General features: G+C 38.7%; 1 protein-coding gene across 2 annotated transcripts in view; it reads left to right on the top strand.

The window, feature by feature from the left end:
- The first annotated feature begins 3,233 nt into the window (after positions 1-3,233).
- Positions 3,234-24,191, top strand: part of LOC108310815 (spermatogenesis- and oogenesis-specific basic helix-loop-helix-containing protein 2) — a 43,533-nt gene continuing 22,575 nt past the window's right edge. The window contains exons 1-4 of one of the 2 annotated variants that reach the window (XM_017537970.2): positions 3,234-3,337; positions 15,315-15,529; positions 23,759-23,820; positions 23,901-24,005. In XM_017537970.2, the coding sequence (XP_017393459.1) occupies positions 3,290-3,337; positions 15,315-15,529; positions 23,759-23,820; positions 23,901-24,005 (430 nt within the window). In that variant the 5' untranslated portion in view covers positions 3,234-3,289. The remainder of the gene's footprint in view (positions 3,338-15,314; positions 15,530-23,758; positions 23,821-23,900; positions 24,006-24,191) is intronic. The other variant, XM_037741825.1, reaches the window with a different exon arrangement.

Here is a 24,191-nt window from a genome sequence, read left to right as displayed (position 1 = left end):
CATGACCTAAGTATCTTCCAAAGATCCCACCTCTTAATACTATCACCTTGGGGATTAGATTTCAAATATGAATTTTGGGGGGACACCAATATTAAATCTTTAGCAGATGAAATTAGTACTACTTTGAAAATTTTCCTGTTGTCTTTTCAGACTAACCACAAAACCAAAGTATGAGTCAGCCTGTTGTGTGGGAGGCACAAGCGTAAGCACAAGTGTAAGTAGGTGTGCTAACCTCGGACGACGCAGCTGTCAGAACTGTACTTTCAGGTTAGGAGGACTGAGGGAGAGGCAGAAAGGAGGCATGCATGCAGCAGGAGTGGTAGCCTCTTTGATGCAAGGATAATAAGACAGGAAATGTTTTTCAGGCGGAGGTCAGAATCAAAGAATTAAGTGAATTAGCAGCTGGGAAGGATCAAAAGATATATTCCAGACAGTTCCCAAAACAATGAACTGTGCTCACAGTGGTGTGATGCCAAGAGCTATCCTTTAAGGCAGCATAGGGCTCCTCTATGCTTCAGGTGACTTATCCTATCGACACTACAATTCCAAAGAAGTTACTCCATGTGCTTGTGCAAATCTTACACTGGGGACTCTTGTGGGACCTCAGGACACTATTAAGGAATACAAACTAATCTAGTCACTTGATTTAAAGCTAAGTCTAGAAAGCCAGACTGGAACAAGGTATAATGTGGCCCTAATGCCACACTGAGGAATGGGTCCTAATTGCAATAAGCAGAGAAACCCTTGTACATTTTTAAATAGGGAAAAGACAGGGTTAAAACTGACCTTTCCTTCTCCCCATGCAACCACCAACACAATTCACACCAGTTCCAGCTTTGAAATACTGAGTTTGCCATTTTGGTATGTGTAGTATTTTTTCCTTTCCTCCAAACCTCATCTTTTCCTTTCTACTACACAAGATTAAAGAATATGAAAGGTGGCAACGAAATTAAATGGTCTGCACTCTATAATTTGGAGGGTTTATATTAATAGCAGAGTTTCTCCACCTCAGCATGAATGCCATTTTGGACCAGATGATTCTGTATTGTAGAGCGCTGTCCTGGGCATTGTAGGATGTTTAGCAGTACCCCTGAACTCTACTGGCCAGAAGCCAGTGCATTACCTGTGATAACAATGAAAAATGTCTTAAGACACTGCCAAATGTCCCTTGAAGGGCAAAATCTTCCCCAGGAAGAGACATTGTTTTAGAGTAGATGTCTGTTCATTTACAAAGCAACTTTTTTGTTTGTTTTGTGAGACAGGGTCTCCCTCTGTTGCCCAGCCTGGAGAGCAGTGGGGCAGTCACAGCTCACTGCTGCCTCAAACTCCCAAGGTCAAGCAATCCTTGCACCTTAGCCTCTGGAGTAGCCACCAGTGTGTGCCACCACGCCAGGCTAATTTTTTTAGTTTTTGTGGAGACTGGGGTCTCCCTATGTCTCTCAGGAGCTACTGGCCTCAAGTGATCTCACCTTGGCCTCCCAAAGTGCTGGAATTATGGACATGAGCCACCACTGCACCACTACACCTGGCCTTTTTTTTTTTTTTTAAATTTTAGCTTGGAAACAAAAATATCTAAGTTAATTCTTATGAAGCTTGGACTCGTAGATACAGGAGTAGTTTTTTTGTTTTTTTTCTTCCTTTAACACAGTAGTGATGACTTCCTCTCACATAATCTTAGGGGCATTTTTTGCTTAAAAGCAATGAGTCCGTTTCTGTTTCAACATTGTCTTTTCATTATTAGCATCAGACTTGCTTGTCTAGACCTCTGGAGCAACGGAAATCTGGTGTTTGCCTATTCAGGGCGAAATGCTCAAAGCTGCCTCATTTCACACACTACACCAATGCCTGGGCTGGACTTCACCTTTGGCTTATATTAGTGAGCAAACCATTTCCCTCACAGACATTGATCTGGATACTGCCAGTTCCTGATTAACTGGAAAAGCAATAGAAGCGAAATTTATTACACTCTATTAAGACGTGTACACTTCCAAAAGTAATGCAGAATGATCCCATCAGAAGTTTATCTGCACCTTTTCTTCCCATCAGAATTGTAGAGAGCCACAGCAGTATTTTTGCAGGTTCTCAGGATCTAAATTGGGCCCCCAGGACACAGCACCAGCTGCTCAGGAACCAGGAGACTTGCCCAGGGACCACCTGCAGCGATGGTTCCCGTAGAGCTCCTCTGTGCTATATGCTCTAGTGAGATCAGGAGTCTGCACTCCTCCGCAATAACCACCACACTTACAGCAATGGGAAAATCATAGTACGTTAGTCAAGACAGACCCGAGGAAGGATCCTCCACGGATCCTGGAGCTCAATAGGTTTCAGTAAAATGTCCAGTGAAGCTTGAGTAGAGGGGTTTACATAGCAGCAGCAGCCACGAGAAAATGTTATTGCTTCAGTCTCCGTTGAGAAAACAGGGACAGTATTTGTTAAACCACAGCACAAAAATGAAGTTTTATTTATTTAGAGACGGAATCTCACTGTGTTGCCCAGGCTGGAGTGCAGCGGCGCGACCTCGGCGCACTGCAACCTTCGCCTTCCGGGTTCAAGCGATTCTCCTGCCTCAGCCTCCCAAGTACCTGAGCTTACAGGCGCAGGCTAATTTTTGTTTTTTTAATGGAGACAGAATTTTGCCATGTTGGCCAGGCTGGTCTTGAACTCTTGAGCTCAGGTGATCCGCCCACCTCGGCCTCCCAAAGTGCTAGGATTATTGGCGTGAGCCACCATGCCCGGCTTAACGTTTTAAATTTCTTAGTGGCGTGAAAAGAAAGCACTGTGAAAGTATTCGCCTCCCCTATCCTCCACATATGTTTGTTTAGAAAATAGCAAAACAAACCCAAGTGTTTACTAATTCCTAACATTTAAACTGGAAAGACTGGCCATAAGAAAAGACTTCACAAAATTGTTAGTCCATCCTGAGGTGACGCCTTGCCTCCTCATCCCCAGGCGGCGCCATGGGAGTGACTACGTGGGGCTTGGTGTCGTGAGAGCTGCCCTGGGAAGGGAACTTGGGGTGCTCAGGCTGCAAATGACGCGGTCTCCTAAGGTCCCCAGAACAACTTGAGCAGTCCCCGCCAGCAGGCACCGGCCCGGGTTCCGCGGGAACCCCTTAGAGCGGCCTGCCGCTCCCCTAGGCGCCAGACCCTGTGGCAGGGCCACTTTAAGGGCGCCCGAGGCGTGCTCGCCCTCAGCTGCAGCCAGGAGCCATTACTGCTGCGGCACGCAGCGGCTGTGGAGCTCCTCCTGCTGGGAGGCTGCCCCAGGACCCAGCACGTGGGCGGCGGCCATGGCTGCTTCAATTATCTGCCAGGAGCACGGCCGGATCTCGGGCCAGGTAAGAGGCGGAGGAAGGGGAGGCAGCTGTGTTTATAACCTCGCGAGCAGGCCCCGGGCTGGTGGCCCCCTCGGCCCTCAAAGCGCAGCCCGGGGAGCTCTCATTCTGGGGGTACCGCAAGGAGCGGGTAGCAGGAAGGGCCCCTTCCAGGGCATGTGTTCGCCCTCCCCGTGCGCTCCGAGCGGGGGAAGCGCGGTCTCGGCTTCCGAGGGTGGCCCCGAGTGCCACCCGGCTTTTAGGGCCTGAAGTCTGGGGGGCGGGGGGGAAGGGGCTGATTTATATCAGGAGAGGAGGCCATGGAAGAAATAAGACTGAATCGTGTTATACAGAAAACCAAGTGAAAATGAAATTTAAATGAAATGTTCAGAGTGAAACTTATCTGGAATCCAAAAATTTCGGTTTATATCACATCAATTAATAAATGTGAATTCTCCAACTTATAAACATCTTAGTCCTTGACGTTTGCCCAATTTATTTTTCGAGCAGAAGGCCACTTGTAGTATTGGCTACCTAGAACACAATTTAATAGGCACGCTGGGGCTGGTGGCTGGTCAAAAATGTGAATGATTTTTATTTTTAATATAAAAGTTTCTTTAGGCGCGCCGTCTTCCTGCATTGCCCTCTGCACAGATAGGCATGCTTATTTTCAGTTTGCACACTGGCGTGGCGTCCCAAAGCGTCCTTCGTGGAGCTTCCACCCAAACAGGCAGCTTTGTGTGGGACCAAAGCCGTGATGGCAAGGGGACCTGCTCTGCACCATCCGCCACCTCCATGGAAATCAAAGAGCCCACTGACCTGTCTTGAAAGCACTTTATTTTTCAGCCCCTTTAGCAAAGCACAAAATCACTTTTGTAACTGTTTTCGATAAAAGTGAAAGGTGATGATTACCCCACTGGGAGGGAAGCATAGGTGAAACCTCCCCATTCCAGAAAGCAAGGCCAGCTGCGGCAGGGGGCTTTCATCTTAGTATTTTCCACATCTCGATAAATAGGAGAGGGCAACCTTTTGTGCTGAGTTTAGTCTTTTTACCTCTTAGAATGCTCTGCAAACTTAATTTCTCCCCTAAGAGCAAGCTTTTTGGAATGGAATTATGATCACTTTGAAGTAGACTCGTTTAACAGGTTTTCTTAATTTTTCAAGATGGAGGAACCTATTTAAACTCTAAGGAAAAATAGTATTTTATGATGTGGGATTAGGCAAAGCTGCACAAAACGAATTCTGAATGAAATATCTGATTATCTAGTAGAACATAAATAATTGTGGTTTCCTCCCCTTAAGAGAGTGTGGAGCCCCAACTGACTTCTTTGTGTGCCTTTGTGAGAAGAGCAAGTTGCCCAGTTTCTCGAGATAGAGCTGTTTAAGTCCCTTGACTCCTGGGGAAACTGAAGGCCCACAATTGCCTCCTGAGAGCCTCAGCCCTGCAGCTGCTGCTGATTGTGGGCTACGCTGCTCCTGGTGATAAGAGTGACATAAATAACAACTCACTAAAATGTAGGAGTGATTTGCTTTAAGCACTTCAGCACCTGCTGTTACTAATTAAGGGTTTAGCCTGCCACAGATTGCAAATGGAAATCCAGTGTTTTAAAAATTGTAGAGACTGGAGGGCCCTGCATGTTACTGTGATCACAGAAATGAAACAGCGTGGATAAAGTGTGTTGGGGACAATGATGTCGTGTTATTAAAACTGCCCACACTTAAAGGATATGTACCAAGGTGTTAATAGGGTTTACCCTTGAGTGGTGGAATTACAGATACGTTTCTTTTTTGAATTCAGTATTTCCCAATGAATACCTGTTACTTTTGTTTAAAAAGGTATAGTAAGCAATTCAAACAGAAAAAGATATTTCATCAAACGAAGTCTAGCATTGCTTCAAATTATAGTGCTCAAAGGTGAAAATCTTAGATGTACTAACAGGCAGTTTTCCAAGCAGAATATACTAGAAACACTCCTTTTTCCCATCAATAGATCTTTTTCATTGCCTGTGTTCATATTACATTGTCAACAAGATATTTTTAACTAAATAAATATTCAGATTTATGTTGATTATAAAGTATTCTGTTAATTTGAGTTAACTAGAATTGGGATAGTGGACTTGAACAGTGTTCTGATTTGTCTATTAACATTCCAAGTGTGCTACGGCACTGATTTTGTAAGGCAGGGAAAGAAGCATTTGGCAAGAGAGCAAATCAGTTGTTTCCAGAGCTTCTTTATGTCATACCCCCTCTGTGCCATGATGCAAGACACTGCAAAAACTTCAGACTCCTACACAGAGTGGTGGGTTAGTGGTGCTTGTTTCTCCTTATCCCTTTCCAGATTGTGTTCCTACCTACGCTCAGATTTCTCCCTACTTCCCAGGAGTTCCCTTCATAACTCTTTCTTGACTTTTTTTTTTTTTTTCCTCCAAAAGGCTGAGAGATTCTGGGGACATTGGGAACTGAGCCTCTGAGGGTAATAGTGCAGAAGGAATGCCATGTGCTAGCTAGGGAAAGGCTCAAGCTAGTTAGCTGATTGCTGTTATTCTAAAACTTATGCTCTGCAGCAGGCCCTGTTTCCTGAGCAATGTGATTCAAACAGTGCAGAGATCAATTAGATTGAGAGTTGTCTTCAGTGCCCAGCATGGACACATTTTTCCCTCTCCCCGACCCCTCCCCTGCTAGGTTGATTTGATGCTTTCTGTGTTCTTTATGCTCAGGTTCAGTATTACTTGAGAAAGCATGGCAATAACTACCACCTGCAGGGCACTATACAAACACTTCTCATGACAATCTTGCAATGTAAGTATTTTGATCCTCCAGATGAGGATCACTTAAGTGTCTTATGCAAAGCCACTGGTAAATAGTTGAACTAAGGGACAGATTCTGGTCTGTCTCAAATGGCTTTGCTCCCTTCCCACTGCATCAAGCTGTTGAAAAAGGATTAGTAACAGCCTTGAGTAGAACTGGTCATACTCTGGTCTTCCTGCATTCCAAGGATCAAATGCCATGCTTTCTTATCAGCGGAGGAAAGGGCTCTTAGAATGTAAGCCCCATGAGGGTAAGGACCTGGTCTGTTCACCTTGTGTTCCTAGACCCAGCCCTGTGTCTGCCCTATAGTAAGGGCTCGATAAATATCTATGGAGAGAATAAATGTCAAACCTACTTATGCAGATACATAAAGTGGCAGGATATTTTAAAAGAAAAAATAAACCTTACTAATAGGAAGTTTTACAAACTAGATCCCAGGACACCCTGGTTTATATGTGTTATTGTAGTGTGCTTATTAGTAGCACCTCCTTTCATTCTCAGCGCCTCAGTTTGGAAGATCAATTACATGGTCATCCACCCTAATTGTACTAGATGGGTTATTTTTGGGCATTCATATTCACTTCAATTAATCAGGTTAATTAAAAAACAAAACTATAATTGCTCCTGTTATGATCGCTTGTTAATGATTGTTTCATTGTTTGGCTTTGCGTTGTATAGAAGAAATCATGTGCTACAGTGGAGATTCGAAAACCATCTGCACTTACAGGCATCACAGAGGCTTAGTCTCCCATACTGCTCCTAAAGTGCTGCTGGAAATGAGGAGTGTTTATAAAATGAAAAGCAAACAACTAGTAGGGCCCCAACACTCTCTACTGTAGAAATTCCATATTTCAAAGCTTATTTAAAAGTGTTAAGCTGTCTTCTTGGAATATAGAGTATTGCGGGAGGTAGAAGGAAATAAGGTTGGTAAAGTAGGTTGGTAGCAGGCTATGAAACACCATGCTAAGGAGTTTACATTTGTATTCTGTTTCGCGTAGGATAGCACAGGTGAAGGAGATTGGCTCATGATGGTGAATTGAGCACACAGGTCAACCTCCCTCTCTACCCCAAACTCCACAGCAGGGGATGTTTTCAAAATGTGATGATTCCTTCAAGTAAATATCGTGGAAAAATACGACAGATATTTCAAATTAAAAGATCAAGGCGATATAACAAATACAATGCATAGTATGGGATCTTGGTTTGAACAAAGCAGTTCCTCTCTAAATAATTAAAAAAAAAAAAACCCCACAGAAAAACGTGACATTTAGAAAGCAGATGGGGTCCAATTGCAACTAAAACAAAAGTAGAAAAACCACAGCTTACAAGACATAAAGAGAAGAAATGCAGTGATAAAACAATTTTAGTGATAGTCCAGGCTCAGTGTTGACAAACAAAGAAGAAAGTAGCCCAAAGGGTGCTTACCTGGTTTGAATTAGCTGGATGCAGAACACCCAGGGCCAGGTGGGCCCCCTTGATTTACCCCGTGGACTCTCCCAGCTCAGTCCTGCTACCACAAGGGCAATGATGATTTCAACTTAAGAATAAAGCACAGGAACTATTCTCTAAAGAAAATGAACTGTATGTGGGATGAGGACTCTTGTGGGTAATTTCCAGACTTCTGTAATTGAAAAAGGAAAGGAAAGGTAGTTCTTCCCAGGTGGGAAATAAACTAACAAGCTTGGTCTTCAGAGTAAAGCCTACCTTGATTTGACAATTAGCTGGCGCCAACCTCTCCGTTCTCCAGCGTTTGCATTCGCTCACTCTGCTCACTCACACCAAACCCATAGTCAGTTGTCTCATTAAAGGAGGCCCTCACTGGGGAAACACTACCCCAAATGCAAGAGAAACTGCCTGTTCATATCCACTTAGCTCTTGATTCATATTTATGTTTGGAAACCAAGGCTTGCCAGACATTAGCAGAACTAGACAAATGCACAGATAGGACAATTAAAAAGACAGATTTTTAAGGTGCTATAGTCTGAACATTTGTGCCATCTACAAAATTTCTATGTTGAAATTTTAACTGCTAAGGTGATGGCATTAGGTAGGATCTTTGGGAGGTCATAAGGGAGGAGCCCTCATGAATGGGATCCATGCCTTATAAAAGAGTCCCAAGAACCCTTGCTTCTCTACCATGTGAGGACACAGAGAAATTGCCATCTATAAGCCAGAAATTGTGCCATCACGAGACACTTAATCTGCCAGTACTGTGGTCTTGGACTTCCCAACCTCCGAGCTGAGAAATAAATTTCTGTTGTTTATAAGCTACCCAGTTTATGGTCTTTTGTCATAGCAGCTCCAATGGACTAGGACATAAAGGAATAGAAAAAAAAAAAAACTTATTAAAATTTGAATTTGTATCTGTAGAGAGAATATTACATCCTAAAAAATATTAGGTTATGAAAAATTACTAAAATATCTTAGAAATTAGCAATTCATATTAAATGGATTGAAATTGAAAAGAAAAAACCTTAGAAGAACTGAAGACTAAGCAAGTGATCTGGAAAATGAGAAAATTTCTGAGAGAGAATTCGAGGCATGTAGGATCACTTTAAGACAGCCAGCATCACACAGAAGATTTACAAGGAGAGACAAAGACAACAGAAAGGAGGAAATAAAGAAATAATAAAATAAAAATTTCACAGTTAAAGATCCACTGTGTCCAAGTAGGATGAATAAAGTATATGCTTAAACACAATCTAGAAACTATCAGAACCCAGAGGAAAAAGAGAAGAACATCTAAAGAAGAACAAAGCAGCTTATTCTTTTCATTAGCAACTTTGGATTCCAGAAGGAAAGTGATTTTGAGCTTAGAAGTGTTTGCTGGGTGAAACTTGCACTGAATTGTAAGAGCACAGTGAAGATGTTTTCAGACATGCTAGGACTCTGATGCTATCAGATAGGCTTTAAAAGAATTTTTTGAGCCTGTACTGCAGTTCAATAAAGTGAATCCAAGAAAGAAGCAAATATGAGAAACAAGAAACCATAAAAATCAGAGAAAGAATTAAGTATAAATGTTAAGTTAATATTGAATAATGATTGGAACTAAAATTCCAGATAGTCATAGCATGAGACGTGCATGGGGTGCAGGGAGACGTGTTAAGGATGCTGCCTTGTTTGGACAGAGGCTGTAGATTTAGATTATATCTTAATTGAAAATGGCTATGTATACTTACTAAAAATTAAGTATTTCTGAGATTTCAGTGGCCAAAGTAGAGTAATTTGAGTAACAAAACAAATGTTAGTATTGGATTGTAACCCAAAGAATAAAATGAATATCTGAAAGTCCTTACTGATTTAAATAAACAATTGACTAAATAAGTAAATGAGGGAGAAGGAACATATCTTCCTTACATAAGATTTCCAAATCATAAATATAGATAGAAGGAAATAGAAAATCACCAATGGAATGTCATCATAATAGTTGTTGCGCGCAAGCTCCACGAATGAAGGGCAGTAACAAAGGGCATAACTTTACGAAGAAATGGGAGGATTTGCAAAGACTCAAACCATCTTCCCCGACATATTTATTAATTATGGTGATGGTTTTTAACACACATCCACAGTTGTTTGATATTCCTCCCTTCAAGAGGTGGTACTTTAGTCCTCTTCCATTGAGTGTGGCTGGACTTAGTGACTCCCTACTGAAAACAAGAGTGTGGAAAGGAAAAACAAGTGACTTGACAATGGAGAAACTTCGCAGACACCATCTTAACCCAGCGACCAAGGTGAACGTCTCTGGCAATCTCCCATTGATATACGCAACATAAGAAGGGGGCACTTGTGTCCATGGTGTTCTACCCAAAATCTAGAGTCCCAGTCTAATTATGAGAAAATGCCAGACAAATCCAAGTAGTGGGACATTCTACAAAATGCCTGACCAGCACTCCCCCAAAGCCAGAAAAAACTGAGAAACTATTGCATATTAGAAGAAACGAGGGGACATGAGGACTAAGTGCAGCCTGTTATCCAGATGGGATCCCGGGGCAGAAAAAGGCTATTAGTGGAAAAATTGGTGGAATTCAAATAAAGTCTGTAGTTTAGCTCATGGTATTATGCTAATATTAATTTCTTAGGGGTTTCTTTCTTGTGGTTAAAAAACCCCCACAATTTCTTGGTTTTTATAAACATACTGTGGTTGTAAGATGTTAATATTTGGGGAAGCTGAGTCAGGTGTTTATGAGAACTCACCATGCCCTCTCTGCAACTCTTCTGTAAATCTAAAATTAATTCCAAATAAAAAGACAATTAAGCACTTAAGGAATAGAAATTAGGGAATTCACTCCCATAATGTTATAGGAGCAACAGGATGGAAAAATGAAAATTTGATCAGCCTAGGAGGGGCTACGGGAAAAAAGAAAAAATTACAGTAAATAGGAAGCCTGAAATAACAAATGAAAGGGAATAAGGTCATTTCATATTCAATTGTAAATGTTCACAATTAATTAACATTAGCTAATTCATTACATTACATTAACGAAGTTAATGTACCCTAGTTAATGTCAGTAATGTAACTAATCACTCAAATTTATACATTAAAAACTGAAAGGTCAGATTGTAAAAACCATATAAATTCAATTAAAAGCTATTTATAAAAGAGAAAATCAAGATGGTATAGAAGAGTTCAAAATAAGGGGGTATGAAGAACTAAGAGCTGTATGTCAGAAAAATAAAATTTGAGGTGAAAAGCATTAAAGGGCAAGGAGGCATATTTCATATAGTGCTATTCTCTACATAGAATCATCTCTATACATTATTTAATAACATACTATATAAACAGATCACATATATTGTTAAATATTATAGTTATATATTTATACAAATATTATTATCATGAACCTTTATGTACTTAGCCCATAATTATAAATATAACCTATGGTTAGAGAAATTGATGGATTGACAAAAGCATAATTAAGGAGATTTTGATACTCCTCTTTCATAAACTGAAAGATCAAGTAGACCTAATAGATGCAAAGAAAGAATTAACAAGTTTGCTGTAAAACATGTATGTATAGAGCTCTATGCACAACAGAAAATAGACATTGTTTTCAAGTACCCATGGACGATTAACAAAAACTGACTGTGTATTAGGCTATGAAGAAAATGTCAACAAATTTTAAAAAGTAGACGTCATTCAGGACACATTCATTGTTGACAATACACTGAAATAAGAAATGAGCAACTAACAAATACCCACACACAAAAAAACACACTATCCACTTGAAAATTAAAAATACATTTATAGAGGTATTTAATAAAAGTCTTAGATTAAAATGGAAATATCAACTGAAATTATAAACTAACAATGAATGAACATGAACTCACTATATATAAAAATTTGTGGTGTGCAACAAAATTCCACTAGGAGGAAAATGTATATCCTCTACTATGCTGCCCAGTCAGACTTTCCACAGTGATGAAAATATGTAATTATACCGTCTGTTAATCCACACTCACCACATGAGGATGCTGAGCATGTGAAATATGGCTAGTGCAACTGAACCGAATTTGAAACTTTATTTAATTTTAATTAATATAAGTTTAAATTTAAATAGCCACATGTGGCTAATGTAGTGGCCCGCACAGTTCTATATTCACAATAAAGCATTACCAGAAAAAGAAAAACTTAAACTTATTTATAGTTAGGAAGCAAAATGAACTCAACATCAATAATAGATATTATATATTTTTAAAAATTAAAATATTAACATAAATCCATATGAAATGGATTTGTAAAAATGAACATGAACAAAATTAAGAGAAGGTGGGAAATTTCGATTTGCCATTCATCAATAAGGAACTATAAAACGAAGTATAAGATCCACCTTTATAAATTTCTTCAGAACCTGATTTTCTAGACATGTTTTACCAAAACTTAAGATGCAGATAATTTCTATGTTTTATAAACTATTCAAGACCATAGATCAATACTTTATTCTTCAAGGCTGGCATACCCCAGATACCCAAATGAAATAAGACAATAAAACAAAATTATATCAATATTCATTTATGACCATAGATGCAAAAATCCAAAGGTGAAAGAATTGAATTTATTACACATTATGAATAGGTTTATGCCAGCAATACCATAATGGTTTGACATTAGGAAATCTATTAATGGAATTCACTACCTAACAGATCAAAGAATAAAAAATAATATACTGAAAAAGCATTTAATATCAACACCCTTTTCTGATGTAAAATTCTTAGCTTCCAAATAGAAACTTTTAACTGATAAAGGATATTGATCAGAAATCTTCAGTATCATATTTAGTAGTAAAAACATTTGAAATACTCCCACTAAAGTCAGGAACAAGACAAGAATGCCTGCTATCACTCCTGCTGTTCACTCTTGTTTTGGATGTTCTAGCCAATGGATGCATTCTGGAAACAGACAAAAGTGTCATTTTTTGAAGGCAGTAGGATTGCCTACCTAGGAAATTGAGAAGAATCAATGGAAATGTATTGGAACTGAACAGAGAGTACTATAAAGTGCATTATTTGAAGCAAGTTCCTTTATACAGAAATCAATAGCATTTCTATATGTCAGCTGTAATCAATCAGAAAATGCAGTGAGGAAGAAAAGAGATCCCCTTTGCAGTGACCTCCAAATATTGAAATATCTTGGAATACATTTACTAGTAGGACACATGCAAAATTGATATGAAAGTCCATAAAACTGAAGAACATAATAGAAGACCCAAATTCTCTGAGACACATACCTCCTAAATACGGAGATTTAATATAGCAACAATATTTTCTAATTAACTGTTAAAATAGAGGCAACCGTAATTAAAACTTTAACAAGGTTCCTTGACAAACTGATCCCAATTTCTGTTGGAAGAGAACTTGTTGGAAAATATCTAATAACCAAATAGAAAAATAACAAGCAAGGAGCCATATGCTCTATATCAAAACACACTATAAAGAGCTGGTAATTAAGCAGTGTGGTATTAACCAGGAATAGGCAAATAGATCAATGGATCAGAATGAAGTCCAGAAACACATGCCCCTACCTGGCATTATGAAAACTTCTCTCATGAAAACACTGAGAGAAGGTTAGCCTGTTCAGTAAACCTGTTGGGTCAATTAGTTCTGCATTTTCAAAAAAATGAAAGCAGATACCTACCTCATATTAAGTACCAAATAAACTCCAGATAGGATAAAAAGCTAAATGCAAAAATAAACCCTTAAAAGTATTAGAACACTCCAGCAAATCATATTTTAACACAAACAGAGATGGCTTTGAAAGCAAGATAAAATTCACCAAAGCCATGAAAGAAACAATAGATTTGTCACTAAATATTAAATACATATTAGTGTCAAAAGACCTTATAATCAGAATTAAAGGCAGAGTGACAGAAAAAAAAAAGTAAGTTGACTAATATCCAGCCTGTATAAACTCCCACAATGCAATAAGAAAAATACCACAAATAGGAAGGTGAACAAAAGGAGTAAATGGGCACACATAATAAATGTGTGATAATAAGATGGAGATTGTCACTAAAATGAAAAGATACTCCATTCATTCAAAAAATGCCAATAAAAAGGATAAAGGTTTTTGCTCGCAATATTGGCAAACATTTTAAAAGGTTTAAGAATAACCAGCCTTATTAAGCGTTTGGGGAAATGAGTACTCAAATATATTGTTTATGGGGATATAAATTTTTGTATCCTTTGGAGTATGCAAAACAAGTAAAAATTTATTTTCTGATTTTCTAGTTTCGATGGTAGGATATATGCTTATTTGCACAGATATATTTATAAAAGTATTCATTATGGCACTATAATAACATCAAAACCCAACACCAGGAGAATGTCTCAGTCGATTATCATCATAGAAAATAAGGAAGACTGGATCAAGATGACAGATGAACACATTCACCCCTGATCCCAACAAATAACAGAAAACATATTTTTGTGAGAATAAATCTATAACGGCCTAGAAAATGAGAATGTTCCCAGTGAATCAGAATGTTTGAGGAATTGTTGAACTATATTGTTAAATGAAAAAAGCAACTCACCTCAAAAAATAGTAACAGCCCGTTTATGAAAAGCTATATAGGTGTGTATTGTACTTATATGGTTGACACAAAAATTGTCTGGAAGGATAGATACCAAGCTCTTGACAACACTTTCTTCTAGAGAAGGGATTGAATTAGGATATGAGAGATGATAAAGGAAGATTGACTTTTTTATAAAAAGAAGGAAGAAAATTAGGTGAGCAGGTAGAAGTACAAAAGCTTTGCTTACTTTACTCTTGCCTAGTTTCTTGCACCTCACCTGCTCTTTCCTGCAGTCCTCAGGAAACCAGGCTGAAAAGAGAGGGAAGCCCATGGGGGCCATCTGCACCAGTGTCCTGCCCTGTAGAGTTGCTTCCTTGACAAGCTGCCTTTCTCTTTGTGCAAGTATTTCCAGCTCCTTCACTCACTCTTTTGGCTTCAATTCTAATCACCTCCCAAATCTGTTTTCTCATATAGATGCCTATGGCCTGGCATTTCCTATTGTCTGCTATTTCCATTAATTTAAGTGTCCCCATTCTTTGGCATTTTCAGTGGGTTGAGTTCATTAGCTGTAGAGAATAAAACAGAAATAAAAGGTGAGGATGGGAATGCTTTTTTTCCTAATTGAATATACTTGAAAATATCTCCAAATGCAAATAAAGAGTCATTTTGGTTCCTAATATTGAGGTTTGAATAGCACATATATTTCATTGAAAGGACTTTATTTCATTGTTTCTTAGGATTTAGGAATTTACATCCTTCTCTGGTCCCTGGAATGTGTGTTTCACCAAAATAAATCATGTGGGAGAGTCACCACTTTGATCCTTTCAGCAATAAACAGATTTTCCAGCAGGAAAGACTTTTGGGAAAGTGAGTCATAAGAACTCTGTTGTTTAATAGGATGAGAGAGAAATTTGCAGAAAAACTGAAGTAGAATAGCATCAGTAGGCAAAATTTTTAAAAAAGCATGACCTTCAGATTTTTCCACTACTTCCAGGTAGTGAAGATGTGAAATTAATAGTTCCTGTCCTTGAGCTGCTTATAGTTGACCATCTAGCCAGTCAGGCTAGATGTGGAGTCAATCACTGTGTTATTTGTGAGCTTTATTTATCTTATCGTCTCATGCATGACATTTTCCCTATGCCTAGGTAATAATTATGTGACGCCTCTGCTTCCCTTTCTTTCAGGCAAAAATAGACGTCTTATTAGTTGGAGATGTCACTGTGGGCTACCTGGCTGATACGGTACAGAAATTATTTTCAAACACAGCAGAAGTCACCGTCACAATCAGTGACATGAAGGAGGCAGCAGCACTTTTGGATGATTGGACATTCAATATGGTTTTCTTGAAGATGCCTTCTTCACTAAGCGCTGAGGAGCTAGAAGCCATCCAGTTAATTAGGTAAACTTCAAAAGCCTTGACCTTGTATCTTTAGAATCATTTTTTAAAAACCCATTTTTATAAAAATCCTAAAAAGATGATATATTTCTATTTTACTTTTTAAATTGAGGGTCTAGGAAGTGGCTCATGCCTATAATCCTGGCACTTTGAGAGGCCAAGACAGGAGGATTGCTTTAACCCAGGATTTCAAGACCTGCCTGGGCAACATAGTGAGACCTCTGTCTCTACCAAAAATTTAAAAAATTAGCCGGGCGTGGTGGCATGCACTTGTAGTTCCAGTTACTTGGGGGCTGAGGTGGGGCTCAGCCTCAGGAGTTTGAGGCTGCAGTGAACTATGATCATGTCACTGCGCCCTACCCTGGGCAACAGAGTGAGGTGCTATTTAAAAAAAAAAAAAAAAAAAAAAAAAAAATGAGGGATATTTTCATGGAGAGATTCTATATACATGTTGTTTTTATTTCCGGTTTGTGGCATTTTATTATGAGAATTATTTTAACTTTTAAAGTCATAGGTATGGATTGAATGTAAGAATCAATTGGTCATAGAAATGTATTTAGTATGCAATTCTTATGTTATTTCCACACGTAACTCTTTATTAATAACTGTGTCATTAAAATGGTGCGTCTTTTCAGAGTTCATTAATTGTAGTGGCAGACACTAAAGGAAGTGAGCACTCTTAGCTCTCTGTCCTGTCAGCTGGGGACTGAGGTGTCTTCTGGAGCCTTGAGGCCCTCTGGATTCATTGGGTCCAAAAGCACCCCCTCCAGTGTTGTCATTTCGTCTTGTAGCTCCATGCAAGTTCTGCTTCTCTCTCTTTTTTTTTTTTTTTTTTTTTTGAGACAGAGTCTTGCTCTGTCACCCAGGCTGGAGTGACACTGCCTTGGCTCACTGAAACCTCTGCCTCCCAGATTCAAGCAACTCTTCTGCTTCAGCCTCCTGAGTAGCTGGGATTTCAGGCACAAACCACCACACCTGGCTAATTTTTGTATTTTTAGTAGAGATGGGGTTTCACCATGTTGGTCAGGCTGGTCTCGAACTCCTGACCTCATGATCCACCTGTCTGGGCCTCCCAAAGTGCTGAGATTACAGGTATGAGCCACTGCAACCGGCCAGGTTCTGCTTTTTGTCAACCCACTCCAACTCTAGAAAATTGGAGTCCAGTGGTGGGAGAGTTAGATTCTTCCCTGCCACTTACGATATATTTAGATTGGGTTAGATTAGAAGAAATTTCTTCTCCTTCCACGAAATACTTGATAGACAAAGAGGAATTGTCAGTTATATTGGAACATATAAGAGCTTGTCAGAATTACAAGAGAGGCCTTTTTTGGCTAAAAGAGAAAATTCAGAGACAATATTTTGATCCCTGAATAAAGGGGCAAGCAGATTACGTTAAGGGAAAAGAAAGGTTGGAATGAGAAGCCCAAGCCACCAAGTTACTTATTAAACAGACAGACAGACAGACAGAAACTACTCTTGGGGTTTCTTAGAACAACTAGTCTCCTGCATTTCTTTTGGCTTTCTACTAGGCACATGAACTCTAGACATGCTAGGCAAACTATCTACCTCAAAGTGAATTCCACTTCTAAAACCTGTTGTGAACTATCCTCCTTCTGAGAATATGCTTATTTTATTATAGAACTTAAAAAAAAATAGAGTTTCCTTGGCTGAGGACTCATCATAATATTTCATTTATATTGTATTTTAAAATTTTTTTGCAGGATTTTATTGTCCCTTCTTGACAGATCAAAAATCTGAGGCTGAAGTGGCTTGCCTAAGACCACATCACTCGTTTTTACAAAACTCAGAGTTCGAATCTAGTTTTATAAAATTAATGTACGCTTCCCTTCATTTTCTTTCTAGAAGTCTGTAATTAATTGACTTTTGTATTGAAGCCACCTCTTTTTCACCTCTGAGTTTCAGTATTTGCCGAGCTGGGTGTAAACCAAACATAGATAATGGTTTTGAAAGAACCATGGTCTCTCTATTTCAAGACTAGGACCCCAGTTATGCCTCCCTCAGTGGAGTAAAGCTTTGCATTTGCTCACTGTCAGAGCTACCTTTTGAACAAGATAAGAATGAAGTTCTATGTATTTAAGAATCAGCTTTATGTTTAGTTGCAGATATTAAAACCTAGGAGGTTAGAGGAGAGAATTTCTTGTCTGATACTCACCTTGGCAACTTCTATTGCCCTGAGTAATGTAGCTTAAGATTTCTTAGCAGAGAAAACAAAGTAGATGAAGGTACAGAATGTATAGCTATATAAATGGCAGTTCTGTTATTTTGCCTTAAAAGAAAGCATTTGTTTGAAAGAAAACAAATACTTTGTGGAATACACCTGGATTTGTATTCCTTGTTTGTCCCTGTTGCACTATTCCCAATACCCAGTGAAGGTCTTGACTACTAGCAGGTGTTATCTGCCTTGCTGTAGCTTCAGTGAATGACTGGATGAGTGGGAGAAGTGCCATCCTAGGCAGGCCATGCCTCCTCACTTTTTTGCTCTTCTCTGAAAAGGGACAGAGTTGTTTGGTTTGTGTGTGTGCATGTGTGTGTATGTGCATGTGTGTGTGTATGTGTGTGCATGTGTGTGTGTGTAAGCTTTGCTTTCATGGTGCTGTCCTCAGAGGCTATGAATGTCTCTGAAGTTCTCTTTCCTGCCCTCAGAATTGTTATGAGTTTATGATTTGTTGAATTGTTTAAACCCTTGTAGAGAGTATTTCCAGTTTTCAACCTATGATTTTTCTTATGGAAATGAATCCTGTACATGTACTGCCCCATTTGTAAGGAGTTTAAACCTAAATCTATCCTAAAGCACTATACCCTTTGAGTTTGGGCTATATTTAATGACTAAACCAAAATGAAAAGCCTGGCTCTGCTTTTCTTCTGATGTATTTTAAATTTTTCTCTTTAGATCTTTGTTGTTGTCTTGTAATATCTCAAAAGCTGTGTAGGTCTAGGAAAATGTACAACTGCTTGCCTTATTCTTCTTTCTCTAGGAGCTTTATGTCTGCTGTCAATCAATGAGGAATTTATTATAGAATGAAAATGGCCATATATATTTTCATTGTTAGAGCACATGATCACAAATCTATATATCTGTAATGTATGTCATATGGATTTTTACTGCAAATAAGAATGAAGTTTAGTCTGTTAGCCATAATATTAGATTTATTTTAGAATAAAATGAAAGCAGCCTCCTTAAAAGATTCTTAAATTTAATCTTACAAAACTATGTTTTAGGCTTGGTGCTAATGATTGATTGACTTTAATCATTCATAAAATATCAGTACTTTACAGTACTAATAGCTCAAGAATTATGGTCCATCTCACTTGCAGGTTAGCATTCCTAACAGTAATGCCTAATTTGTTTTCATCTCATAAATGTATTGAAATAGTGTATTTTTATTGAGCAGATGAATTCAAACACTACCCAGTGGTAACATATTTTAAGATCATCTTAAGATTCATATGCTTAACTCCAGAAATCCAGGGACGTTTTACTTTTGGCTTAGATAAGTTCTCAAAATTGAGCCATCCTCAAAGGGCAGATCCTTGATAATTCAGACACATCCTGATACTTATCTTCCAAGACAGGTACAGAAAATTTAAATATGTTTTAAACTCATCAGTATATGGGGAGTTGTGGTTTTCTTCTCTATGAAATGATTCTGCAGTTACGATTCTGTGAGTCTCATGAGCTCAGAGCAGTTTAGCAACAGGAAAGGCATGCAGGCTGTGGCTCCATCTGCTCCGTCAACAAATCAAGTTTGAATCTGATTTCATTTCTCACCCGTGTAGTTTCAGATGTCTTTCCAGCTAACTGATCAGTAAGAAAACGCAATCTTGTGAGCCACAGAGATCTAAGTTGTCCTTTTATGTCTCCAAGACATCCTTGACTTGACAGTGTAACTCATTAAATCTTATTAGGGAGTTTGCATGTCCCACTCCTCTGAATGTTTGACAATAAACACAATAACAGCAAAACATCTAAGTAGCTTTACTAAAGGCTTTCTCCTCTAAATTGGTGGAGGAAGTGAGTAGGAACTGAGAGCAACTCTATAACTTCTAGCACCCTGTCACATGGTGAATGCTGCAGCAGGAACTCTTCTGCAGAGAACTGAGTGGGAACAGGGCAAACCAGCCTTCACTATTAGCCAGAATAAACTATCAGAGATTAATTAAGTAATTAACAAAGAACGTTCTTTGTTACAAGCTCCATATAGGTCATACCAGGCTAGTTTGGCCTCATTTAGCCCTTGCACAGAATAATGGATAACTGTACTCAAAAAGACCACAACCCAAAGATGATACTGGCTTTTGTCCTTTGAAGTCCTATGGCTATAAGAGAAGTAAATGTAGAAATTTCTGCAGGCTTCATTGGGACTTATAACACTACTTTGGCCCTCTTAGATGACGGATTTCAGAGGCCAGGGCTTTTCTGAGACCCTTTGATCAGCAGAGTGTACAAAACAAAGATCACACTTGTATATGACCCTTGTTTTTTCAGCTACCACAGACAGACCTGGGGATGGGGGCGAGACAGCAGGTGGGTGCTGCTGCAGGTTGAGCTGATGCTGGCTCCAGCTCCAGAGGGCCCCGCAGGCAGGCCTAGGAGTAGAACCAAGAATACTGGTATGCAATCTCAAAAGTGAGGTGTAGCCTCAGGAAACATTTCAACAGTGCAATCATGAAACATGAGAGAAAATGAATTGTCCCCAAATGAATTGTAAAACACAAGAGACATTAATTGAGAAGGTCTCAGAGCCTGTAATTTGATTTTGGTATATAGAACAGGAAGTAGTATTAGTTGGTGTGGATAAGAGTGATTTTTATTTTGTTTTGTTTTTGCATTGCTTAGTTTTGTTTCAAGGAATATTCATTCACGAAAAAGAGACCATTTTCTGGTTGAGCCTGGAAACTAGAACTCTTTTAGCTTATTGATTTGCAGGGAATGTGAATGAGCAGCTGAGCTTAAGACCAGAGTATTGGATTCTGGGAACTCTATCGATTGCTGGAGTCCCTATACAGCGGGGGAGTGTGTGTTTGGTAATTGATTCTATGCTAATAACAAAAGTCCAAGAATCCCACCTCTGTCTGATATAAAGCTTGAAATTTGGAAGTCATCGGGGCCTATAAATTCATATATCCAAATCTAACATATTTTTGTGTCAGTAAAATCTATTTTCAAATTTTTGAAAAATCAGATTTTCAAAAATGGACATAGGAAGATTTCTAAAAGCAAACAACCTGTTTTTAAGAAATTATTTAACTGTATTTAACTTATGATAATTTACTTTTGAATCCACTATAAAGTATTTTTTATTTTAACAGTGAAACTACCCGATAATTTTCTGTCAGTGGTCCCATCTGCTCAGTCCATTTTTCCCTTCTGCATCTGTTTCCTCATTCTGTTGTCCATACCTCCATTATAATCCACACTTTCTCATCACTTAAAAAATATATGCAAGGCTAGCCACAGTGGCTCTTGCCTGTAATCTCAGCACTTTCCAAGGCTGAAGCCAGAAGATTGCCTGAGGCCAGGAGTTTGAGACCAGCCTCAGCCACATAGCGAGAACCCATCTCTACTAAAAATACAAATAGCCAAGCGTGATGGCACACACCTGTAGTCCTGGCTACCTGGGAGGCTGAGGTACAGGATCGCCTGAGCCTAGGAGGCTGAGTCAGCCGTGAGCCTTGACCATGCCACTGCACTTCAGTCTGGGTGACAAAGCAAGACCCTGTCTCAAAAAAAAAAAAAGTCTACCTACCTACCTGTCTGTCTGTCAAAAAAAGAAATCTAAATATCTATAATGTATATATTTATTTTCATATATATATACACACACACACATATATATATATACACACACATATATATATATATGAAATGCTGGCATCCTAGCAGGTGTCATTCTGATATCCCTATTCCCCTCCATGTCACCACGCCACCCACACCAGTGTAGGAAGTGCCTTTCTTACCTCCACATTTGGTAGTCCAGGCAAACTCTATCCTCCCTCCTGCATATGCCTATTTTGATGACAGTATATTTCTGCCTGAGTTTCTCATTTCCTCATAGAAACCATATATTCTTTCCTTTCTTAGGAAGGAAAGAATATATGGTTTCTTAGAAAGGAATAATATATGGTTTCTATGAGGAAATGAGACCCTATTGAGATCTATTCAGACTTGATTCTGTGCTATGAATTCTGAGCCTTAACTCCCCAGAATTCATAGCACAGAATCAAGTCTGAATAGATCTCAATGAGGTGTCACCTTTTCTTCATAATCCTGCTACTCTGAAGTAATTAGTTTAGTAAATACTCTGAAATATTTAATTTTGCCAAAGATTTGCAAGTATGCCTGCTTTCCTTACTATCAGCTCTTGCCTGGGTCAATGCCACAGGGTCTCTCCAGTCTACCCCGTGTTACCCTTATCAGCGCATCCCATCATAGGCAGAGTGGTCCTTCTGAAATGCAAATATAATCGTGTTGGTTGCTCCTCAGCTTCATAATCTTCCATTGCCCATTTTTCTTCGATACCAAACCTTGCCTGTGGGCTAACAAGTCTTCTGTGAGCGGAGCCCAGCCGCCCTCACTCTTTGGTCTCCACTCATGCATTTTGTCCTCAGACGCCCTGTGCCAGAGCTGTCCTGGACATCTTGCACCTTCTCAAACTCACCTTGTTCTTGACCACCCCAGGGCTGCTGCATATGCTGTGCCCTTTGCCCAGAATGTTCTGTGCTGCACATCTGCTTTCTGCCCTCCCCCTCTCCCCAGCCTTTTTTGTGTCTAGCCAGCACCAAGTGTTGTCTGCCTGGAAGCCTCCCCCAAGGCTGCTGAGGCAGGTTGGTGCCCAGAAATGGGCTCCTACTGGCCCCTTTGGCTTTCATTCCCAGCATTGGACACGTTTTCAGCTACAAAAATGATCTAGAGTGATTTGTTTAATGTCTTTCCTCCCTAAAACTGCTAGCTGTGTGAGAGCAGGAACCTTGTCTGTCTGTTTACCATGATATCCTCCAGAGCCTAGCACAGAGCTGGTACATAAGAGGTTCTCAATATGTATGACTCAGATGTATAAATTATATTAATATGTAATGTAATTTGAAATATAGAATGTATACTTCCTAACGCTGTTATACAGTGGGGGTGCTCCCAGTTCTTGTTTTAATGAATAAATAATAACCATATATCACCACATGCCAATAAATGATGTTTTTAAGTATTTGAGAATAGTTTGTTTTTCTTAGGTGGTTTTAAACTGTTCTCTTTAAGGTCTCTTTCACAGTCACATTCTCCTTGAAAATCATTTTCTTTTGGCTAATGCCAAGGCTCAGTATTCATTCAGTTATCAGAATTCCAGACTTACTGTACTGACTTTAGTAAACTATAATGCCACTTTAAGAAAGAAGTTTTATTTGAAAAATTTCAAGACATAAAAGGGGAGAGAGTATAATACTGCACCCATAATGTAGCCTCAGCAATTGCCCGCATCTGGCTCATAGTGCTTCTCTCTACCTTCCTACCCCTGCCCACCAGTGGATTATTTTAAAACAAATCTAAAATACCATTTTATTTCATCCTAAATACTTTGGTACCTCTCTAAGGTGAGGACTCAAAGAATATACCACAAAAAACATATTATACCTGAAAATTAATAATCACTTCTTAGTATTGTCAAATATCCCATCGACATTCAGATGCCCCTGCTTATCTTATGATTTTTAAAAATCTGTGAGTTTGTAAAAATCGGGATTCAACTTTCTCTTTTCTCCTTCTTTTTTATCTTGTTCTTTAAAGATATATATATATATATATTACATTACATATTTATGAGTCATATATATATATATATATATATATATATTTTTAAGGGAGTCATTTGTCTTACAAAATTCCTGCCATTCTAGATTCTGCTTATTCATTCCCATGGTGTTCTATAAAATGTTTCTTTCCTTCCAGAAATTTCTTGTAAACTGATGATCTGATCAAAAATTTGGATAAGGGTTAGGCTTTTTTTTTTTTTTTTTTCATTTTTTAAAAAAAGTGATTCATCTTTTTCCTCAATGATTTGAGATGCCACTTTTACTAGATTTCCATATTAATGATATTATTTTAAATTCTGAAGAAATGAAGAAAGTCACTTTAGTTAGTTTCTAGTAAGCTAAACTCTCAAATCCCCTTTTTTTGAATAATGATTTTGCTTCATTTTAACATTTTTTTTCCTCTCTCAGATTTGGCAAAAAGAAAAACACACATTCGCTGTTTGTTTTTATAATCCCTGAAAATTTTAAAGGTATGTACCTTCTAACTTTAGTATTTGTTTTTTCTCTTAATAGAAACCATAAGGTCAATATTTAATATAAAGATTCTTAGGTTGTATTTCAGGGCATGGAGGTGATATGACTTTAACTGAACCACTGACAATGGAAAAAATGAGTCTTGTGGTAAAATACTGGAAAACATGTCTCTCAAACACTGGTGAGTAAAAAAGTTTCTAAAGGTTTGAAAATTCTAATTAAAATCTTTGAAAACTATGCTTACACAACCTGACAAAAACAAGCATAAATAAAATAAAGGGAGAAATATATGTTCTTTGCCTGGAAAGAAAAACAAAACATCTTCAGAAGTTTAGAGTATGTTGGCAAATACAGTGCTGCGGTAGGC

The sequence above is a fragment of the Cebus imitator genome, unplaced genomic scaffold, assembly GCF_001604975.1.
Source record: "Cebus imitator isolate Cc_AM_T3 unplaced genomic scaffold, Cebus_imitator-1.0 Scaffold108, whole genome shotgun sequence".
In the NCBI taxonomy this organism is placed as follows: domain Eukaryota; kingdom Metazoa; phylum Chordata; class Mammalia; order Primates; family Cebidae; genus Cebus; species Cebus imitator.
The sequence above is the reverse complement of the archived record's forward strand: the minus strand, read 5'-3'. Positions and strand labels throughout refer to the sequence as shown.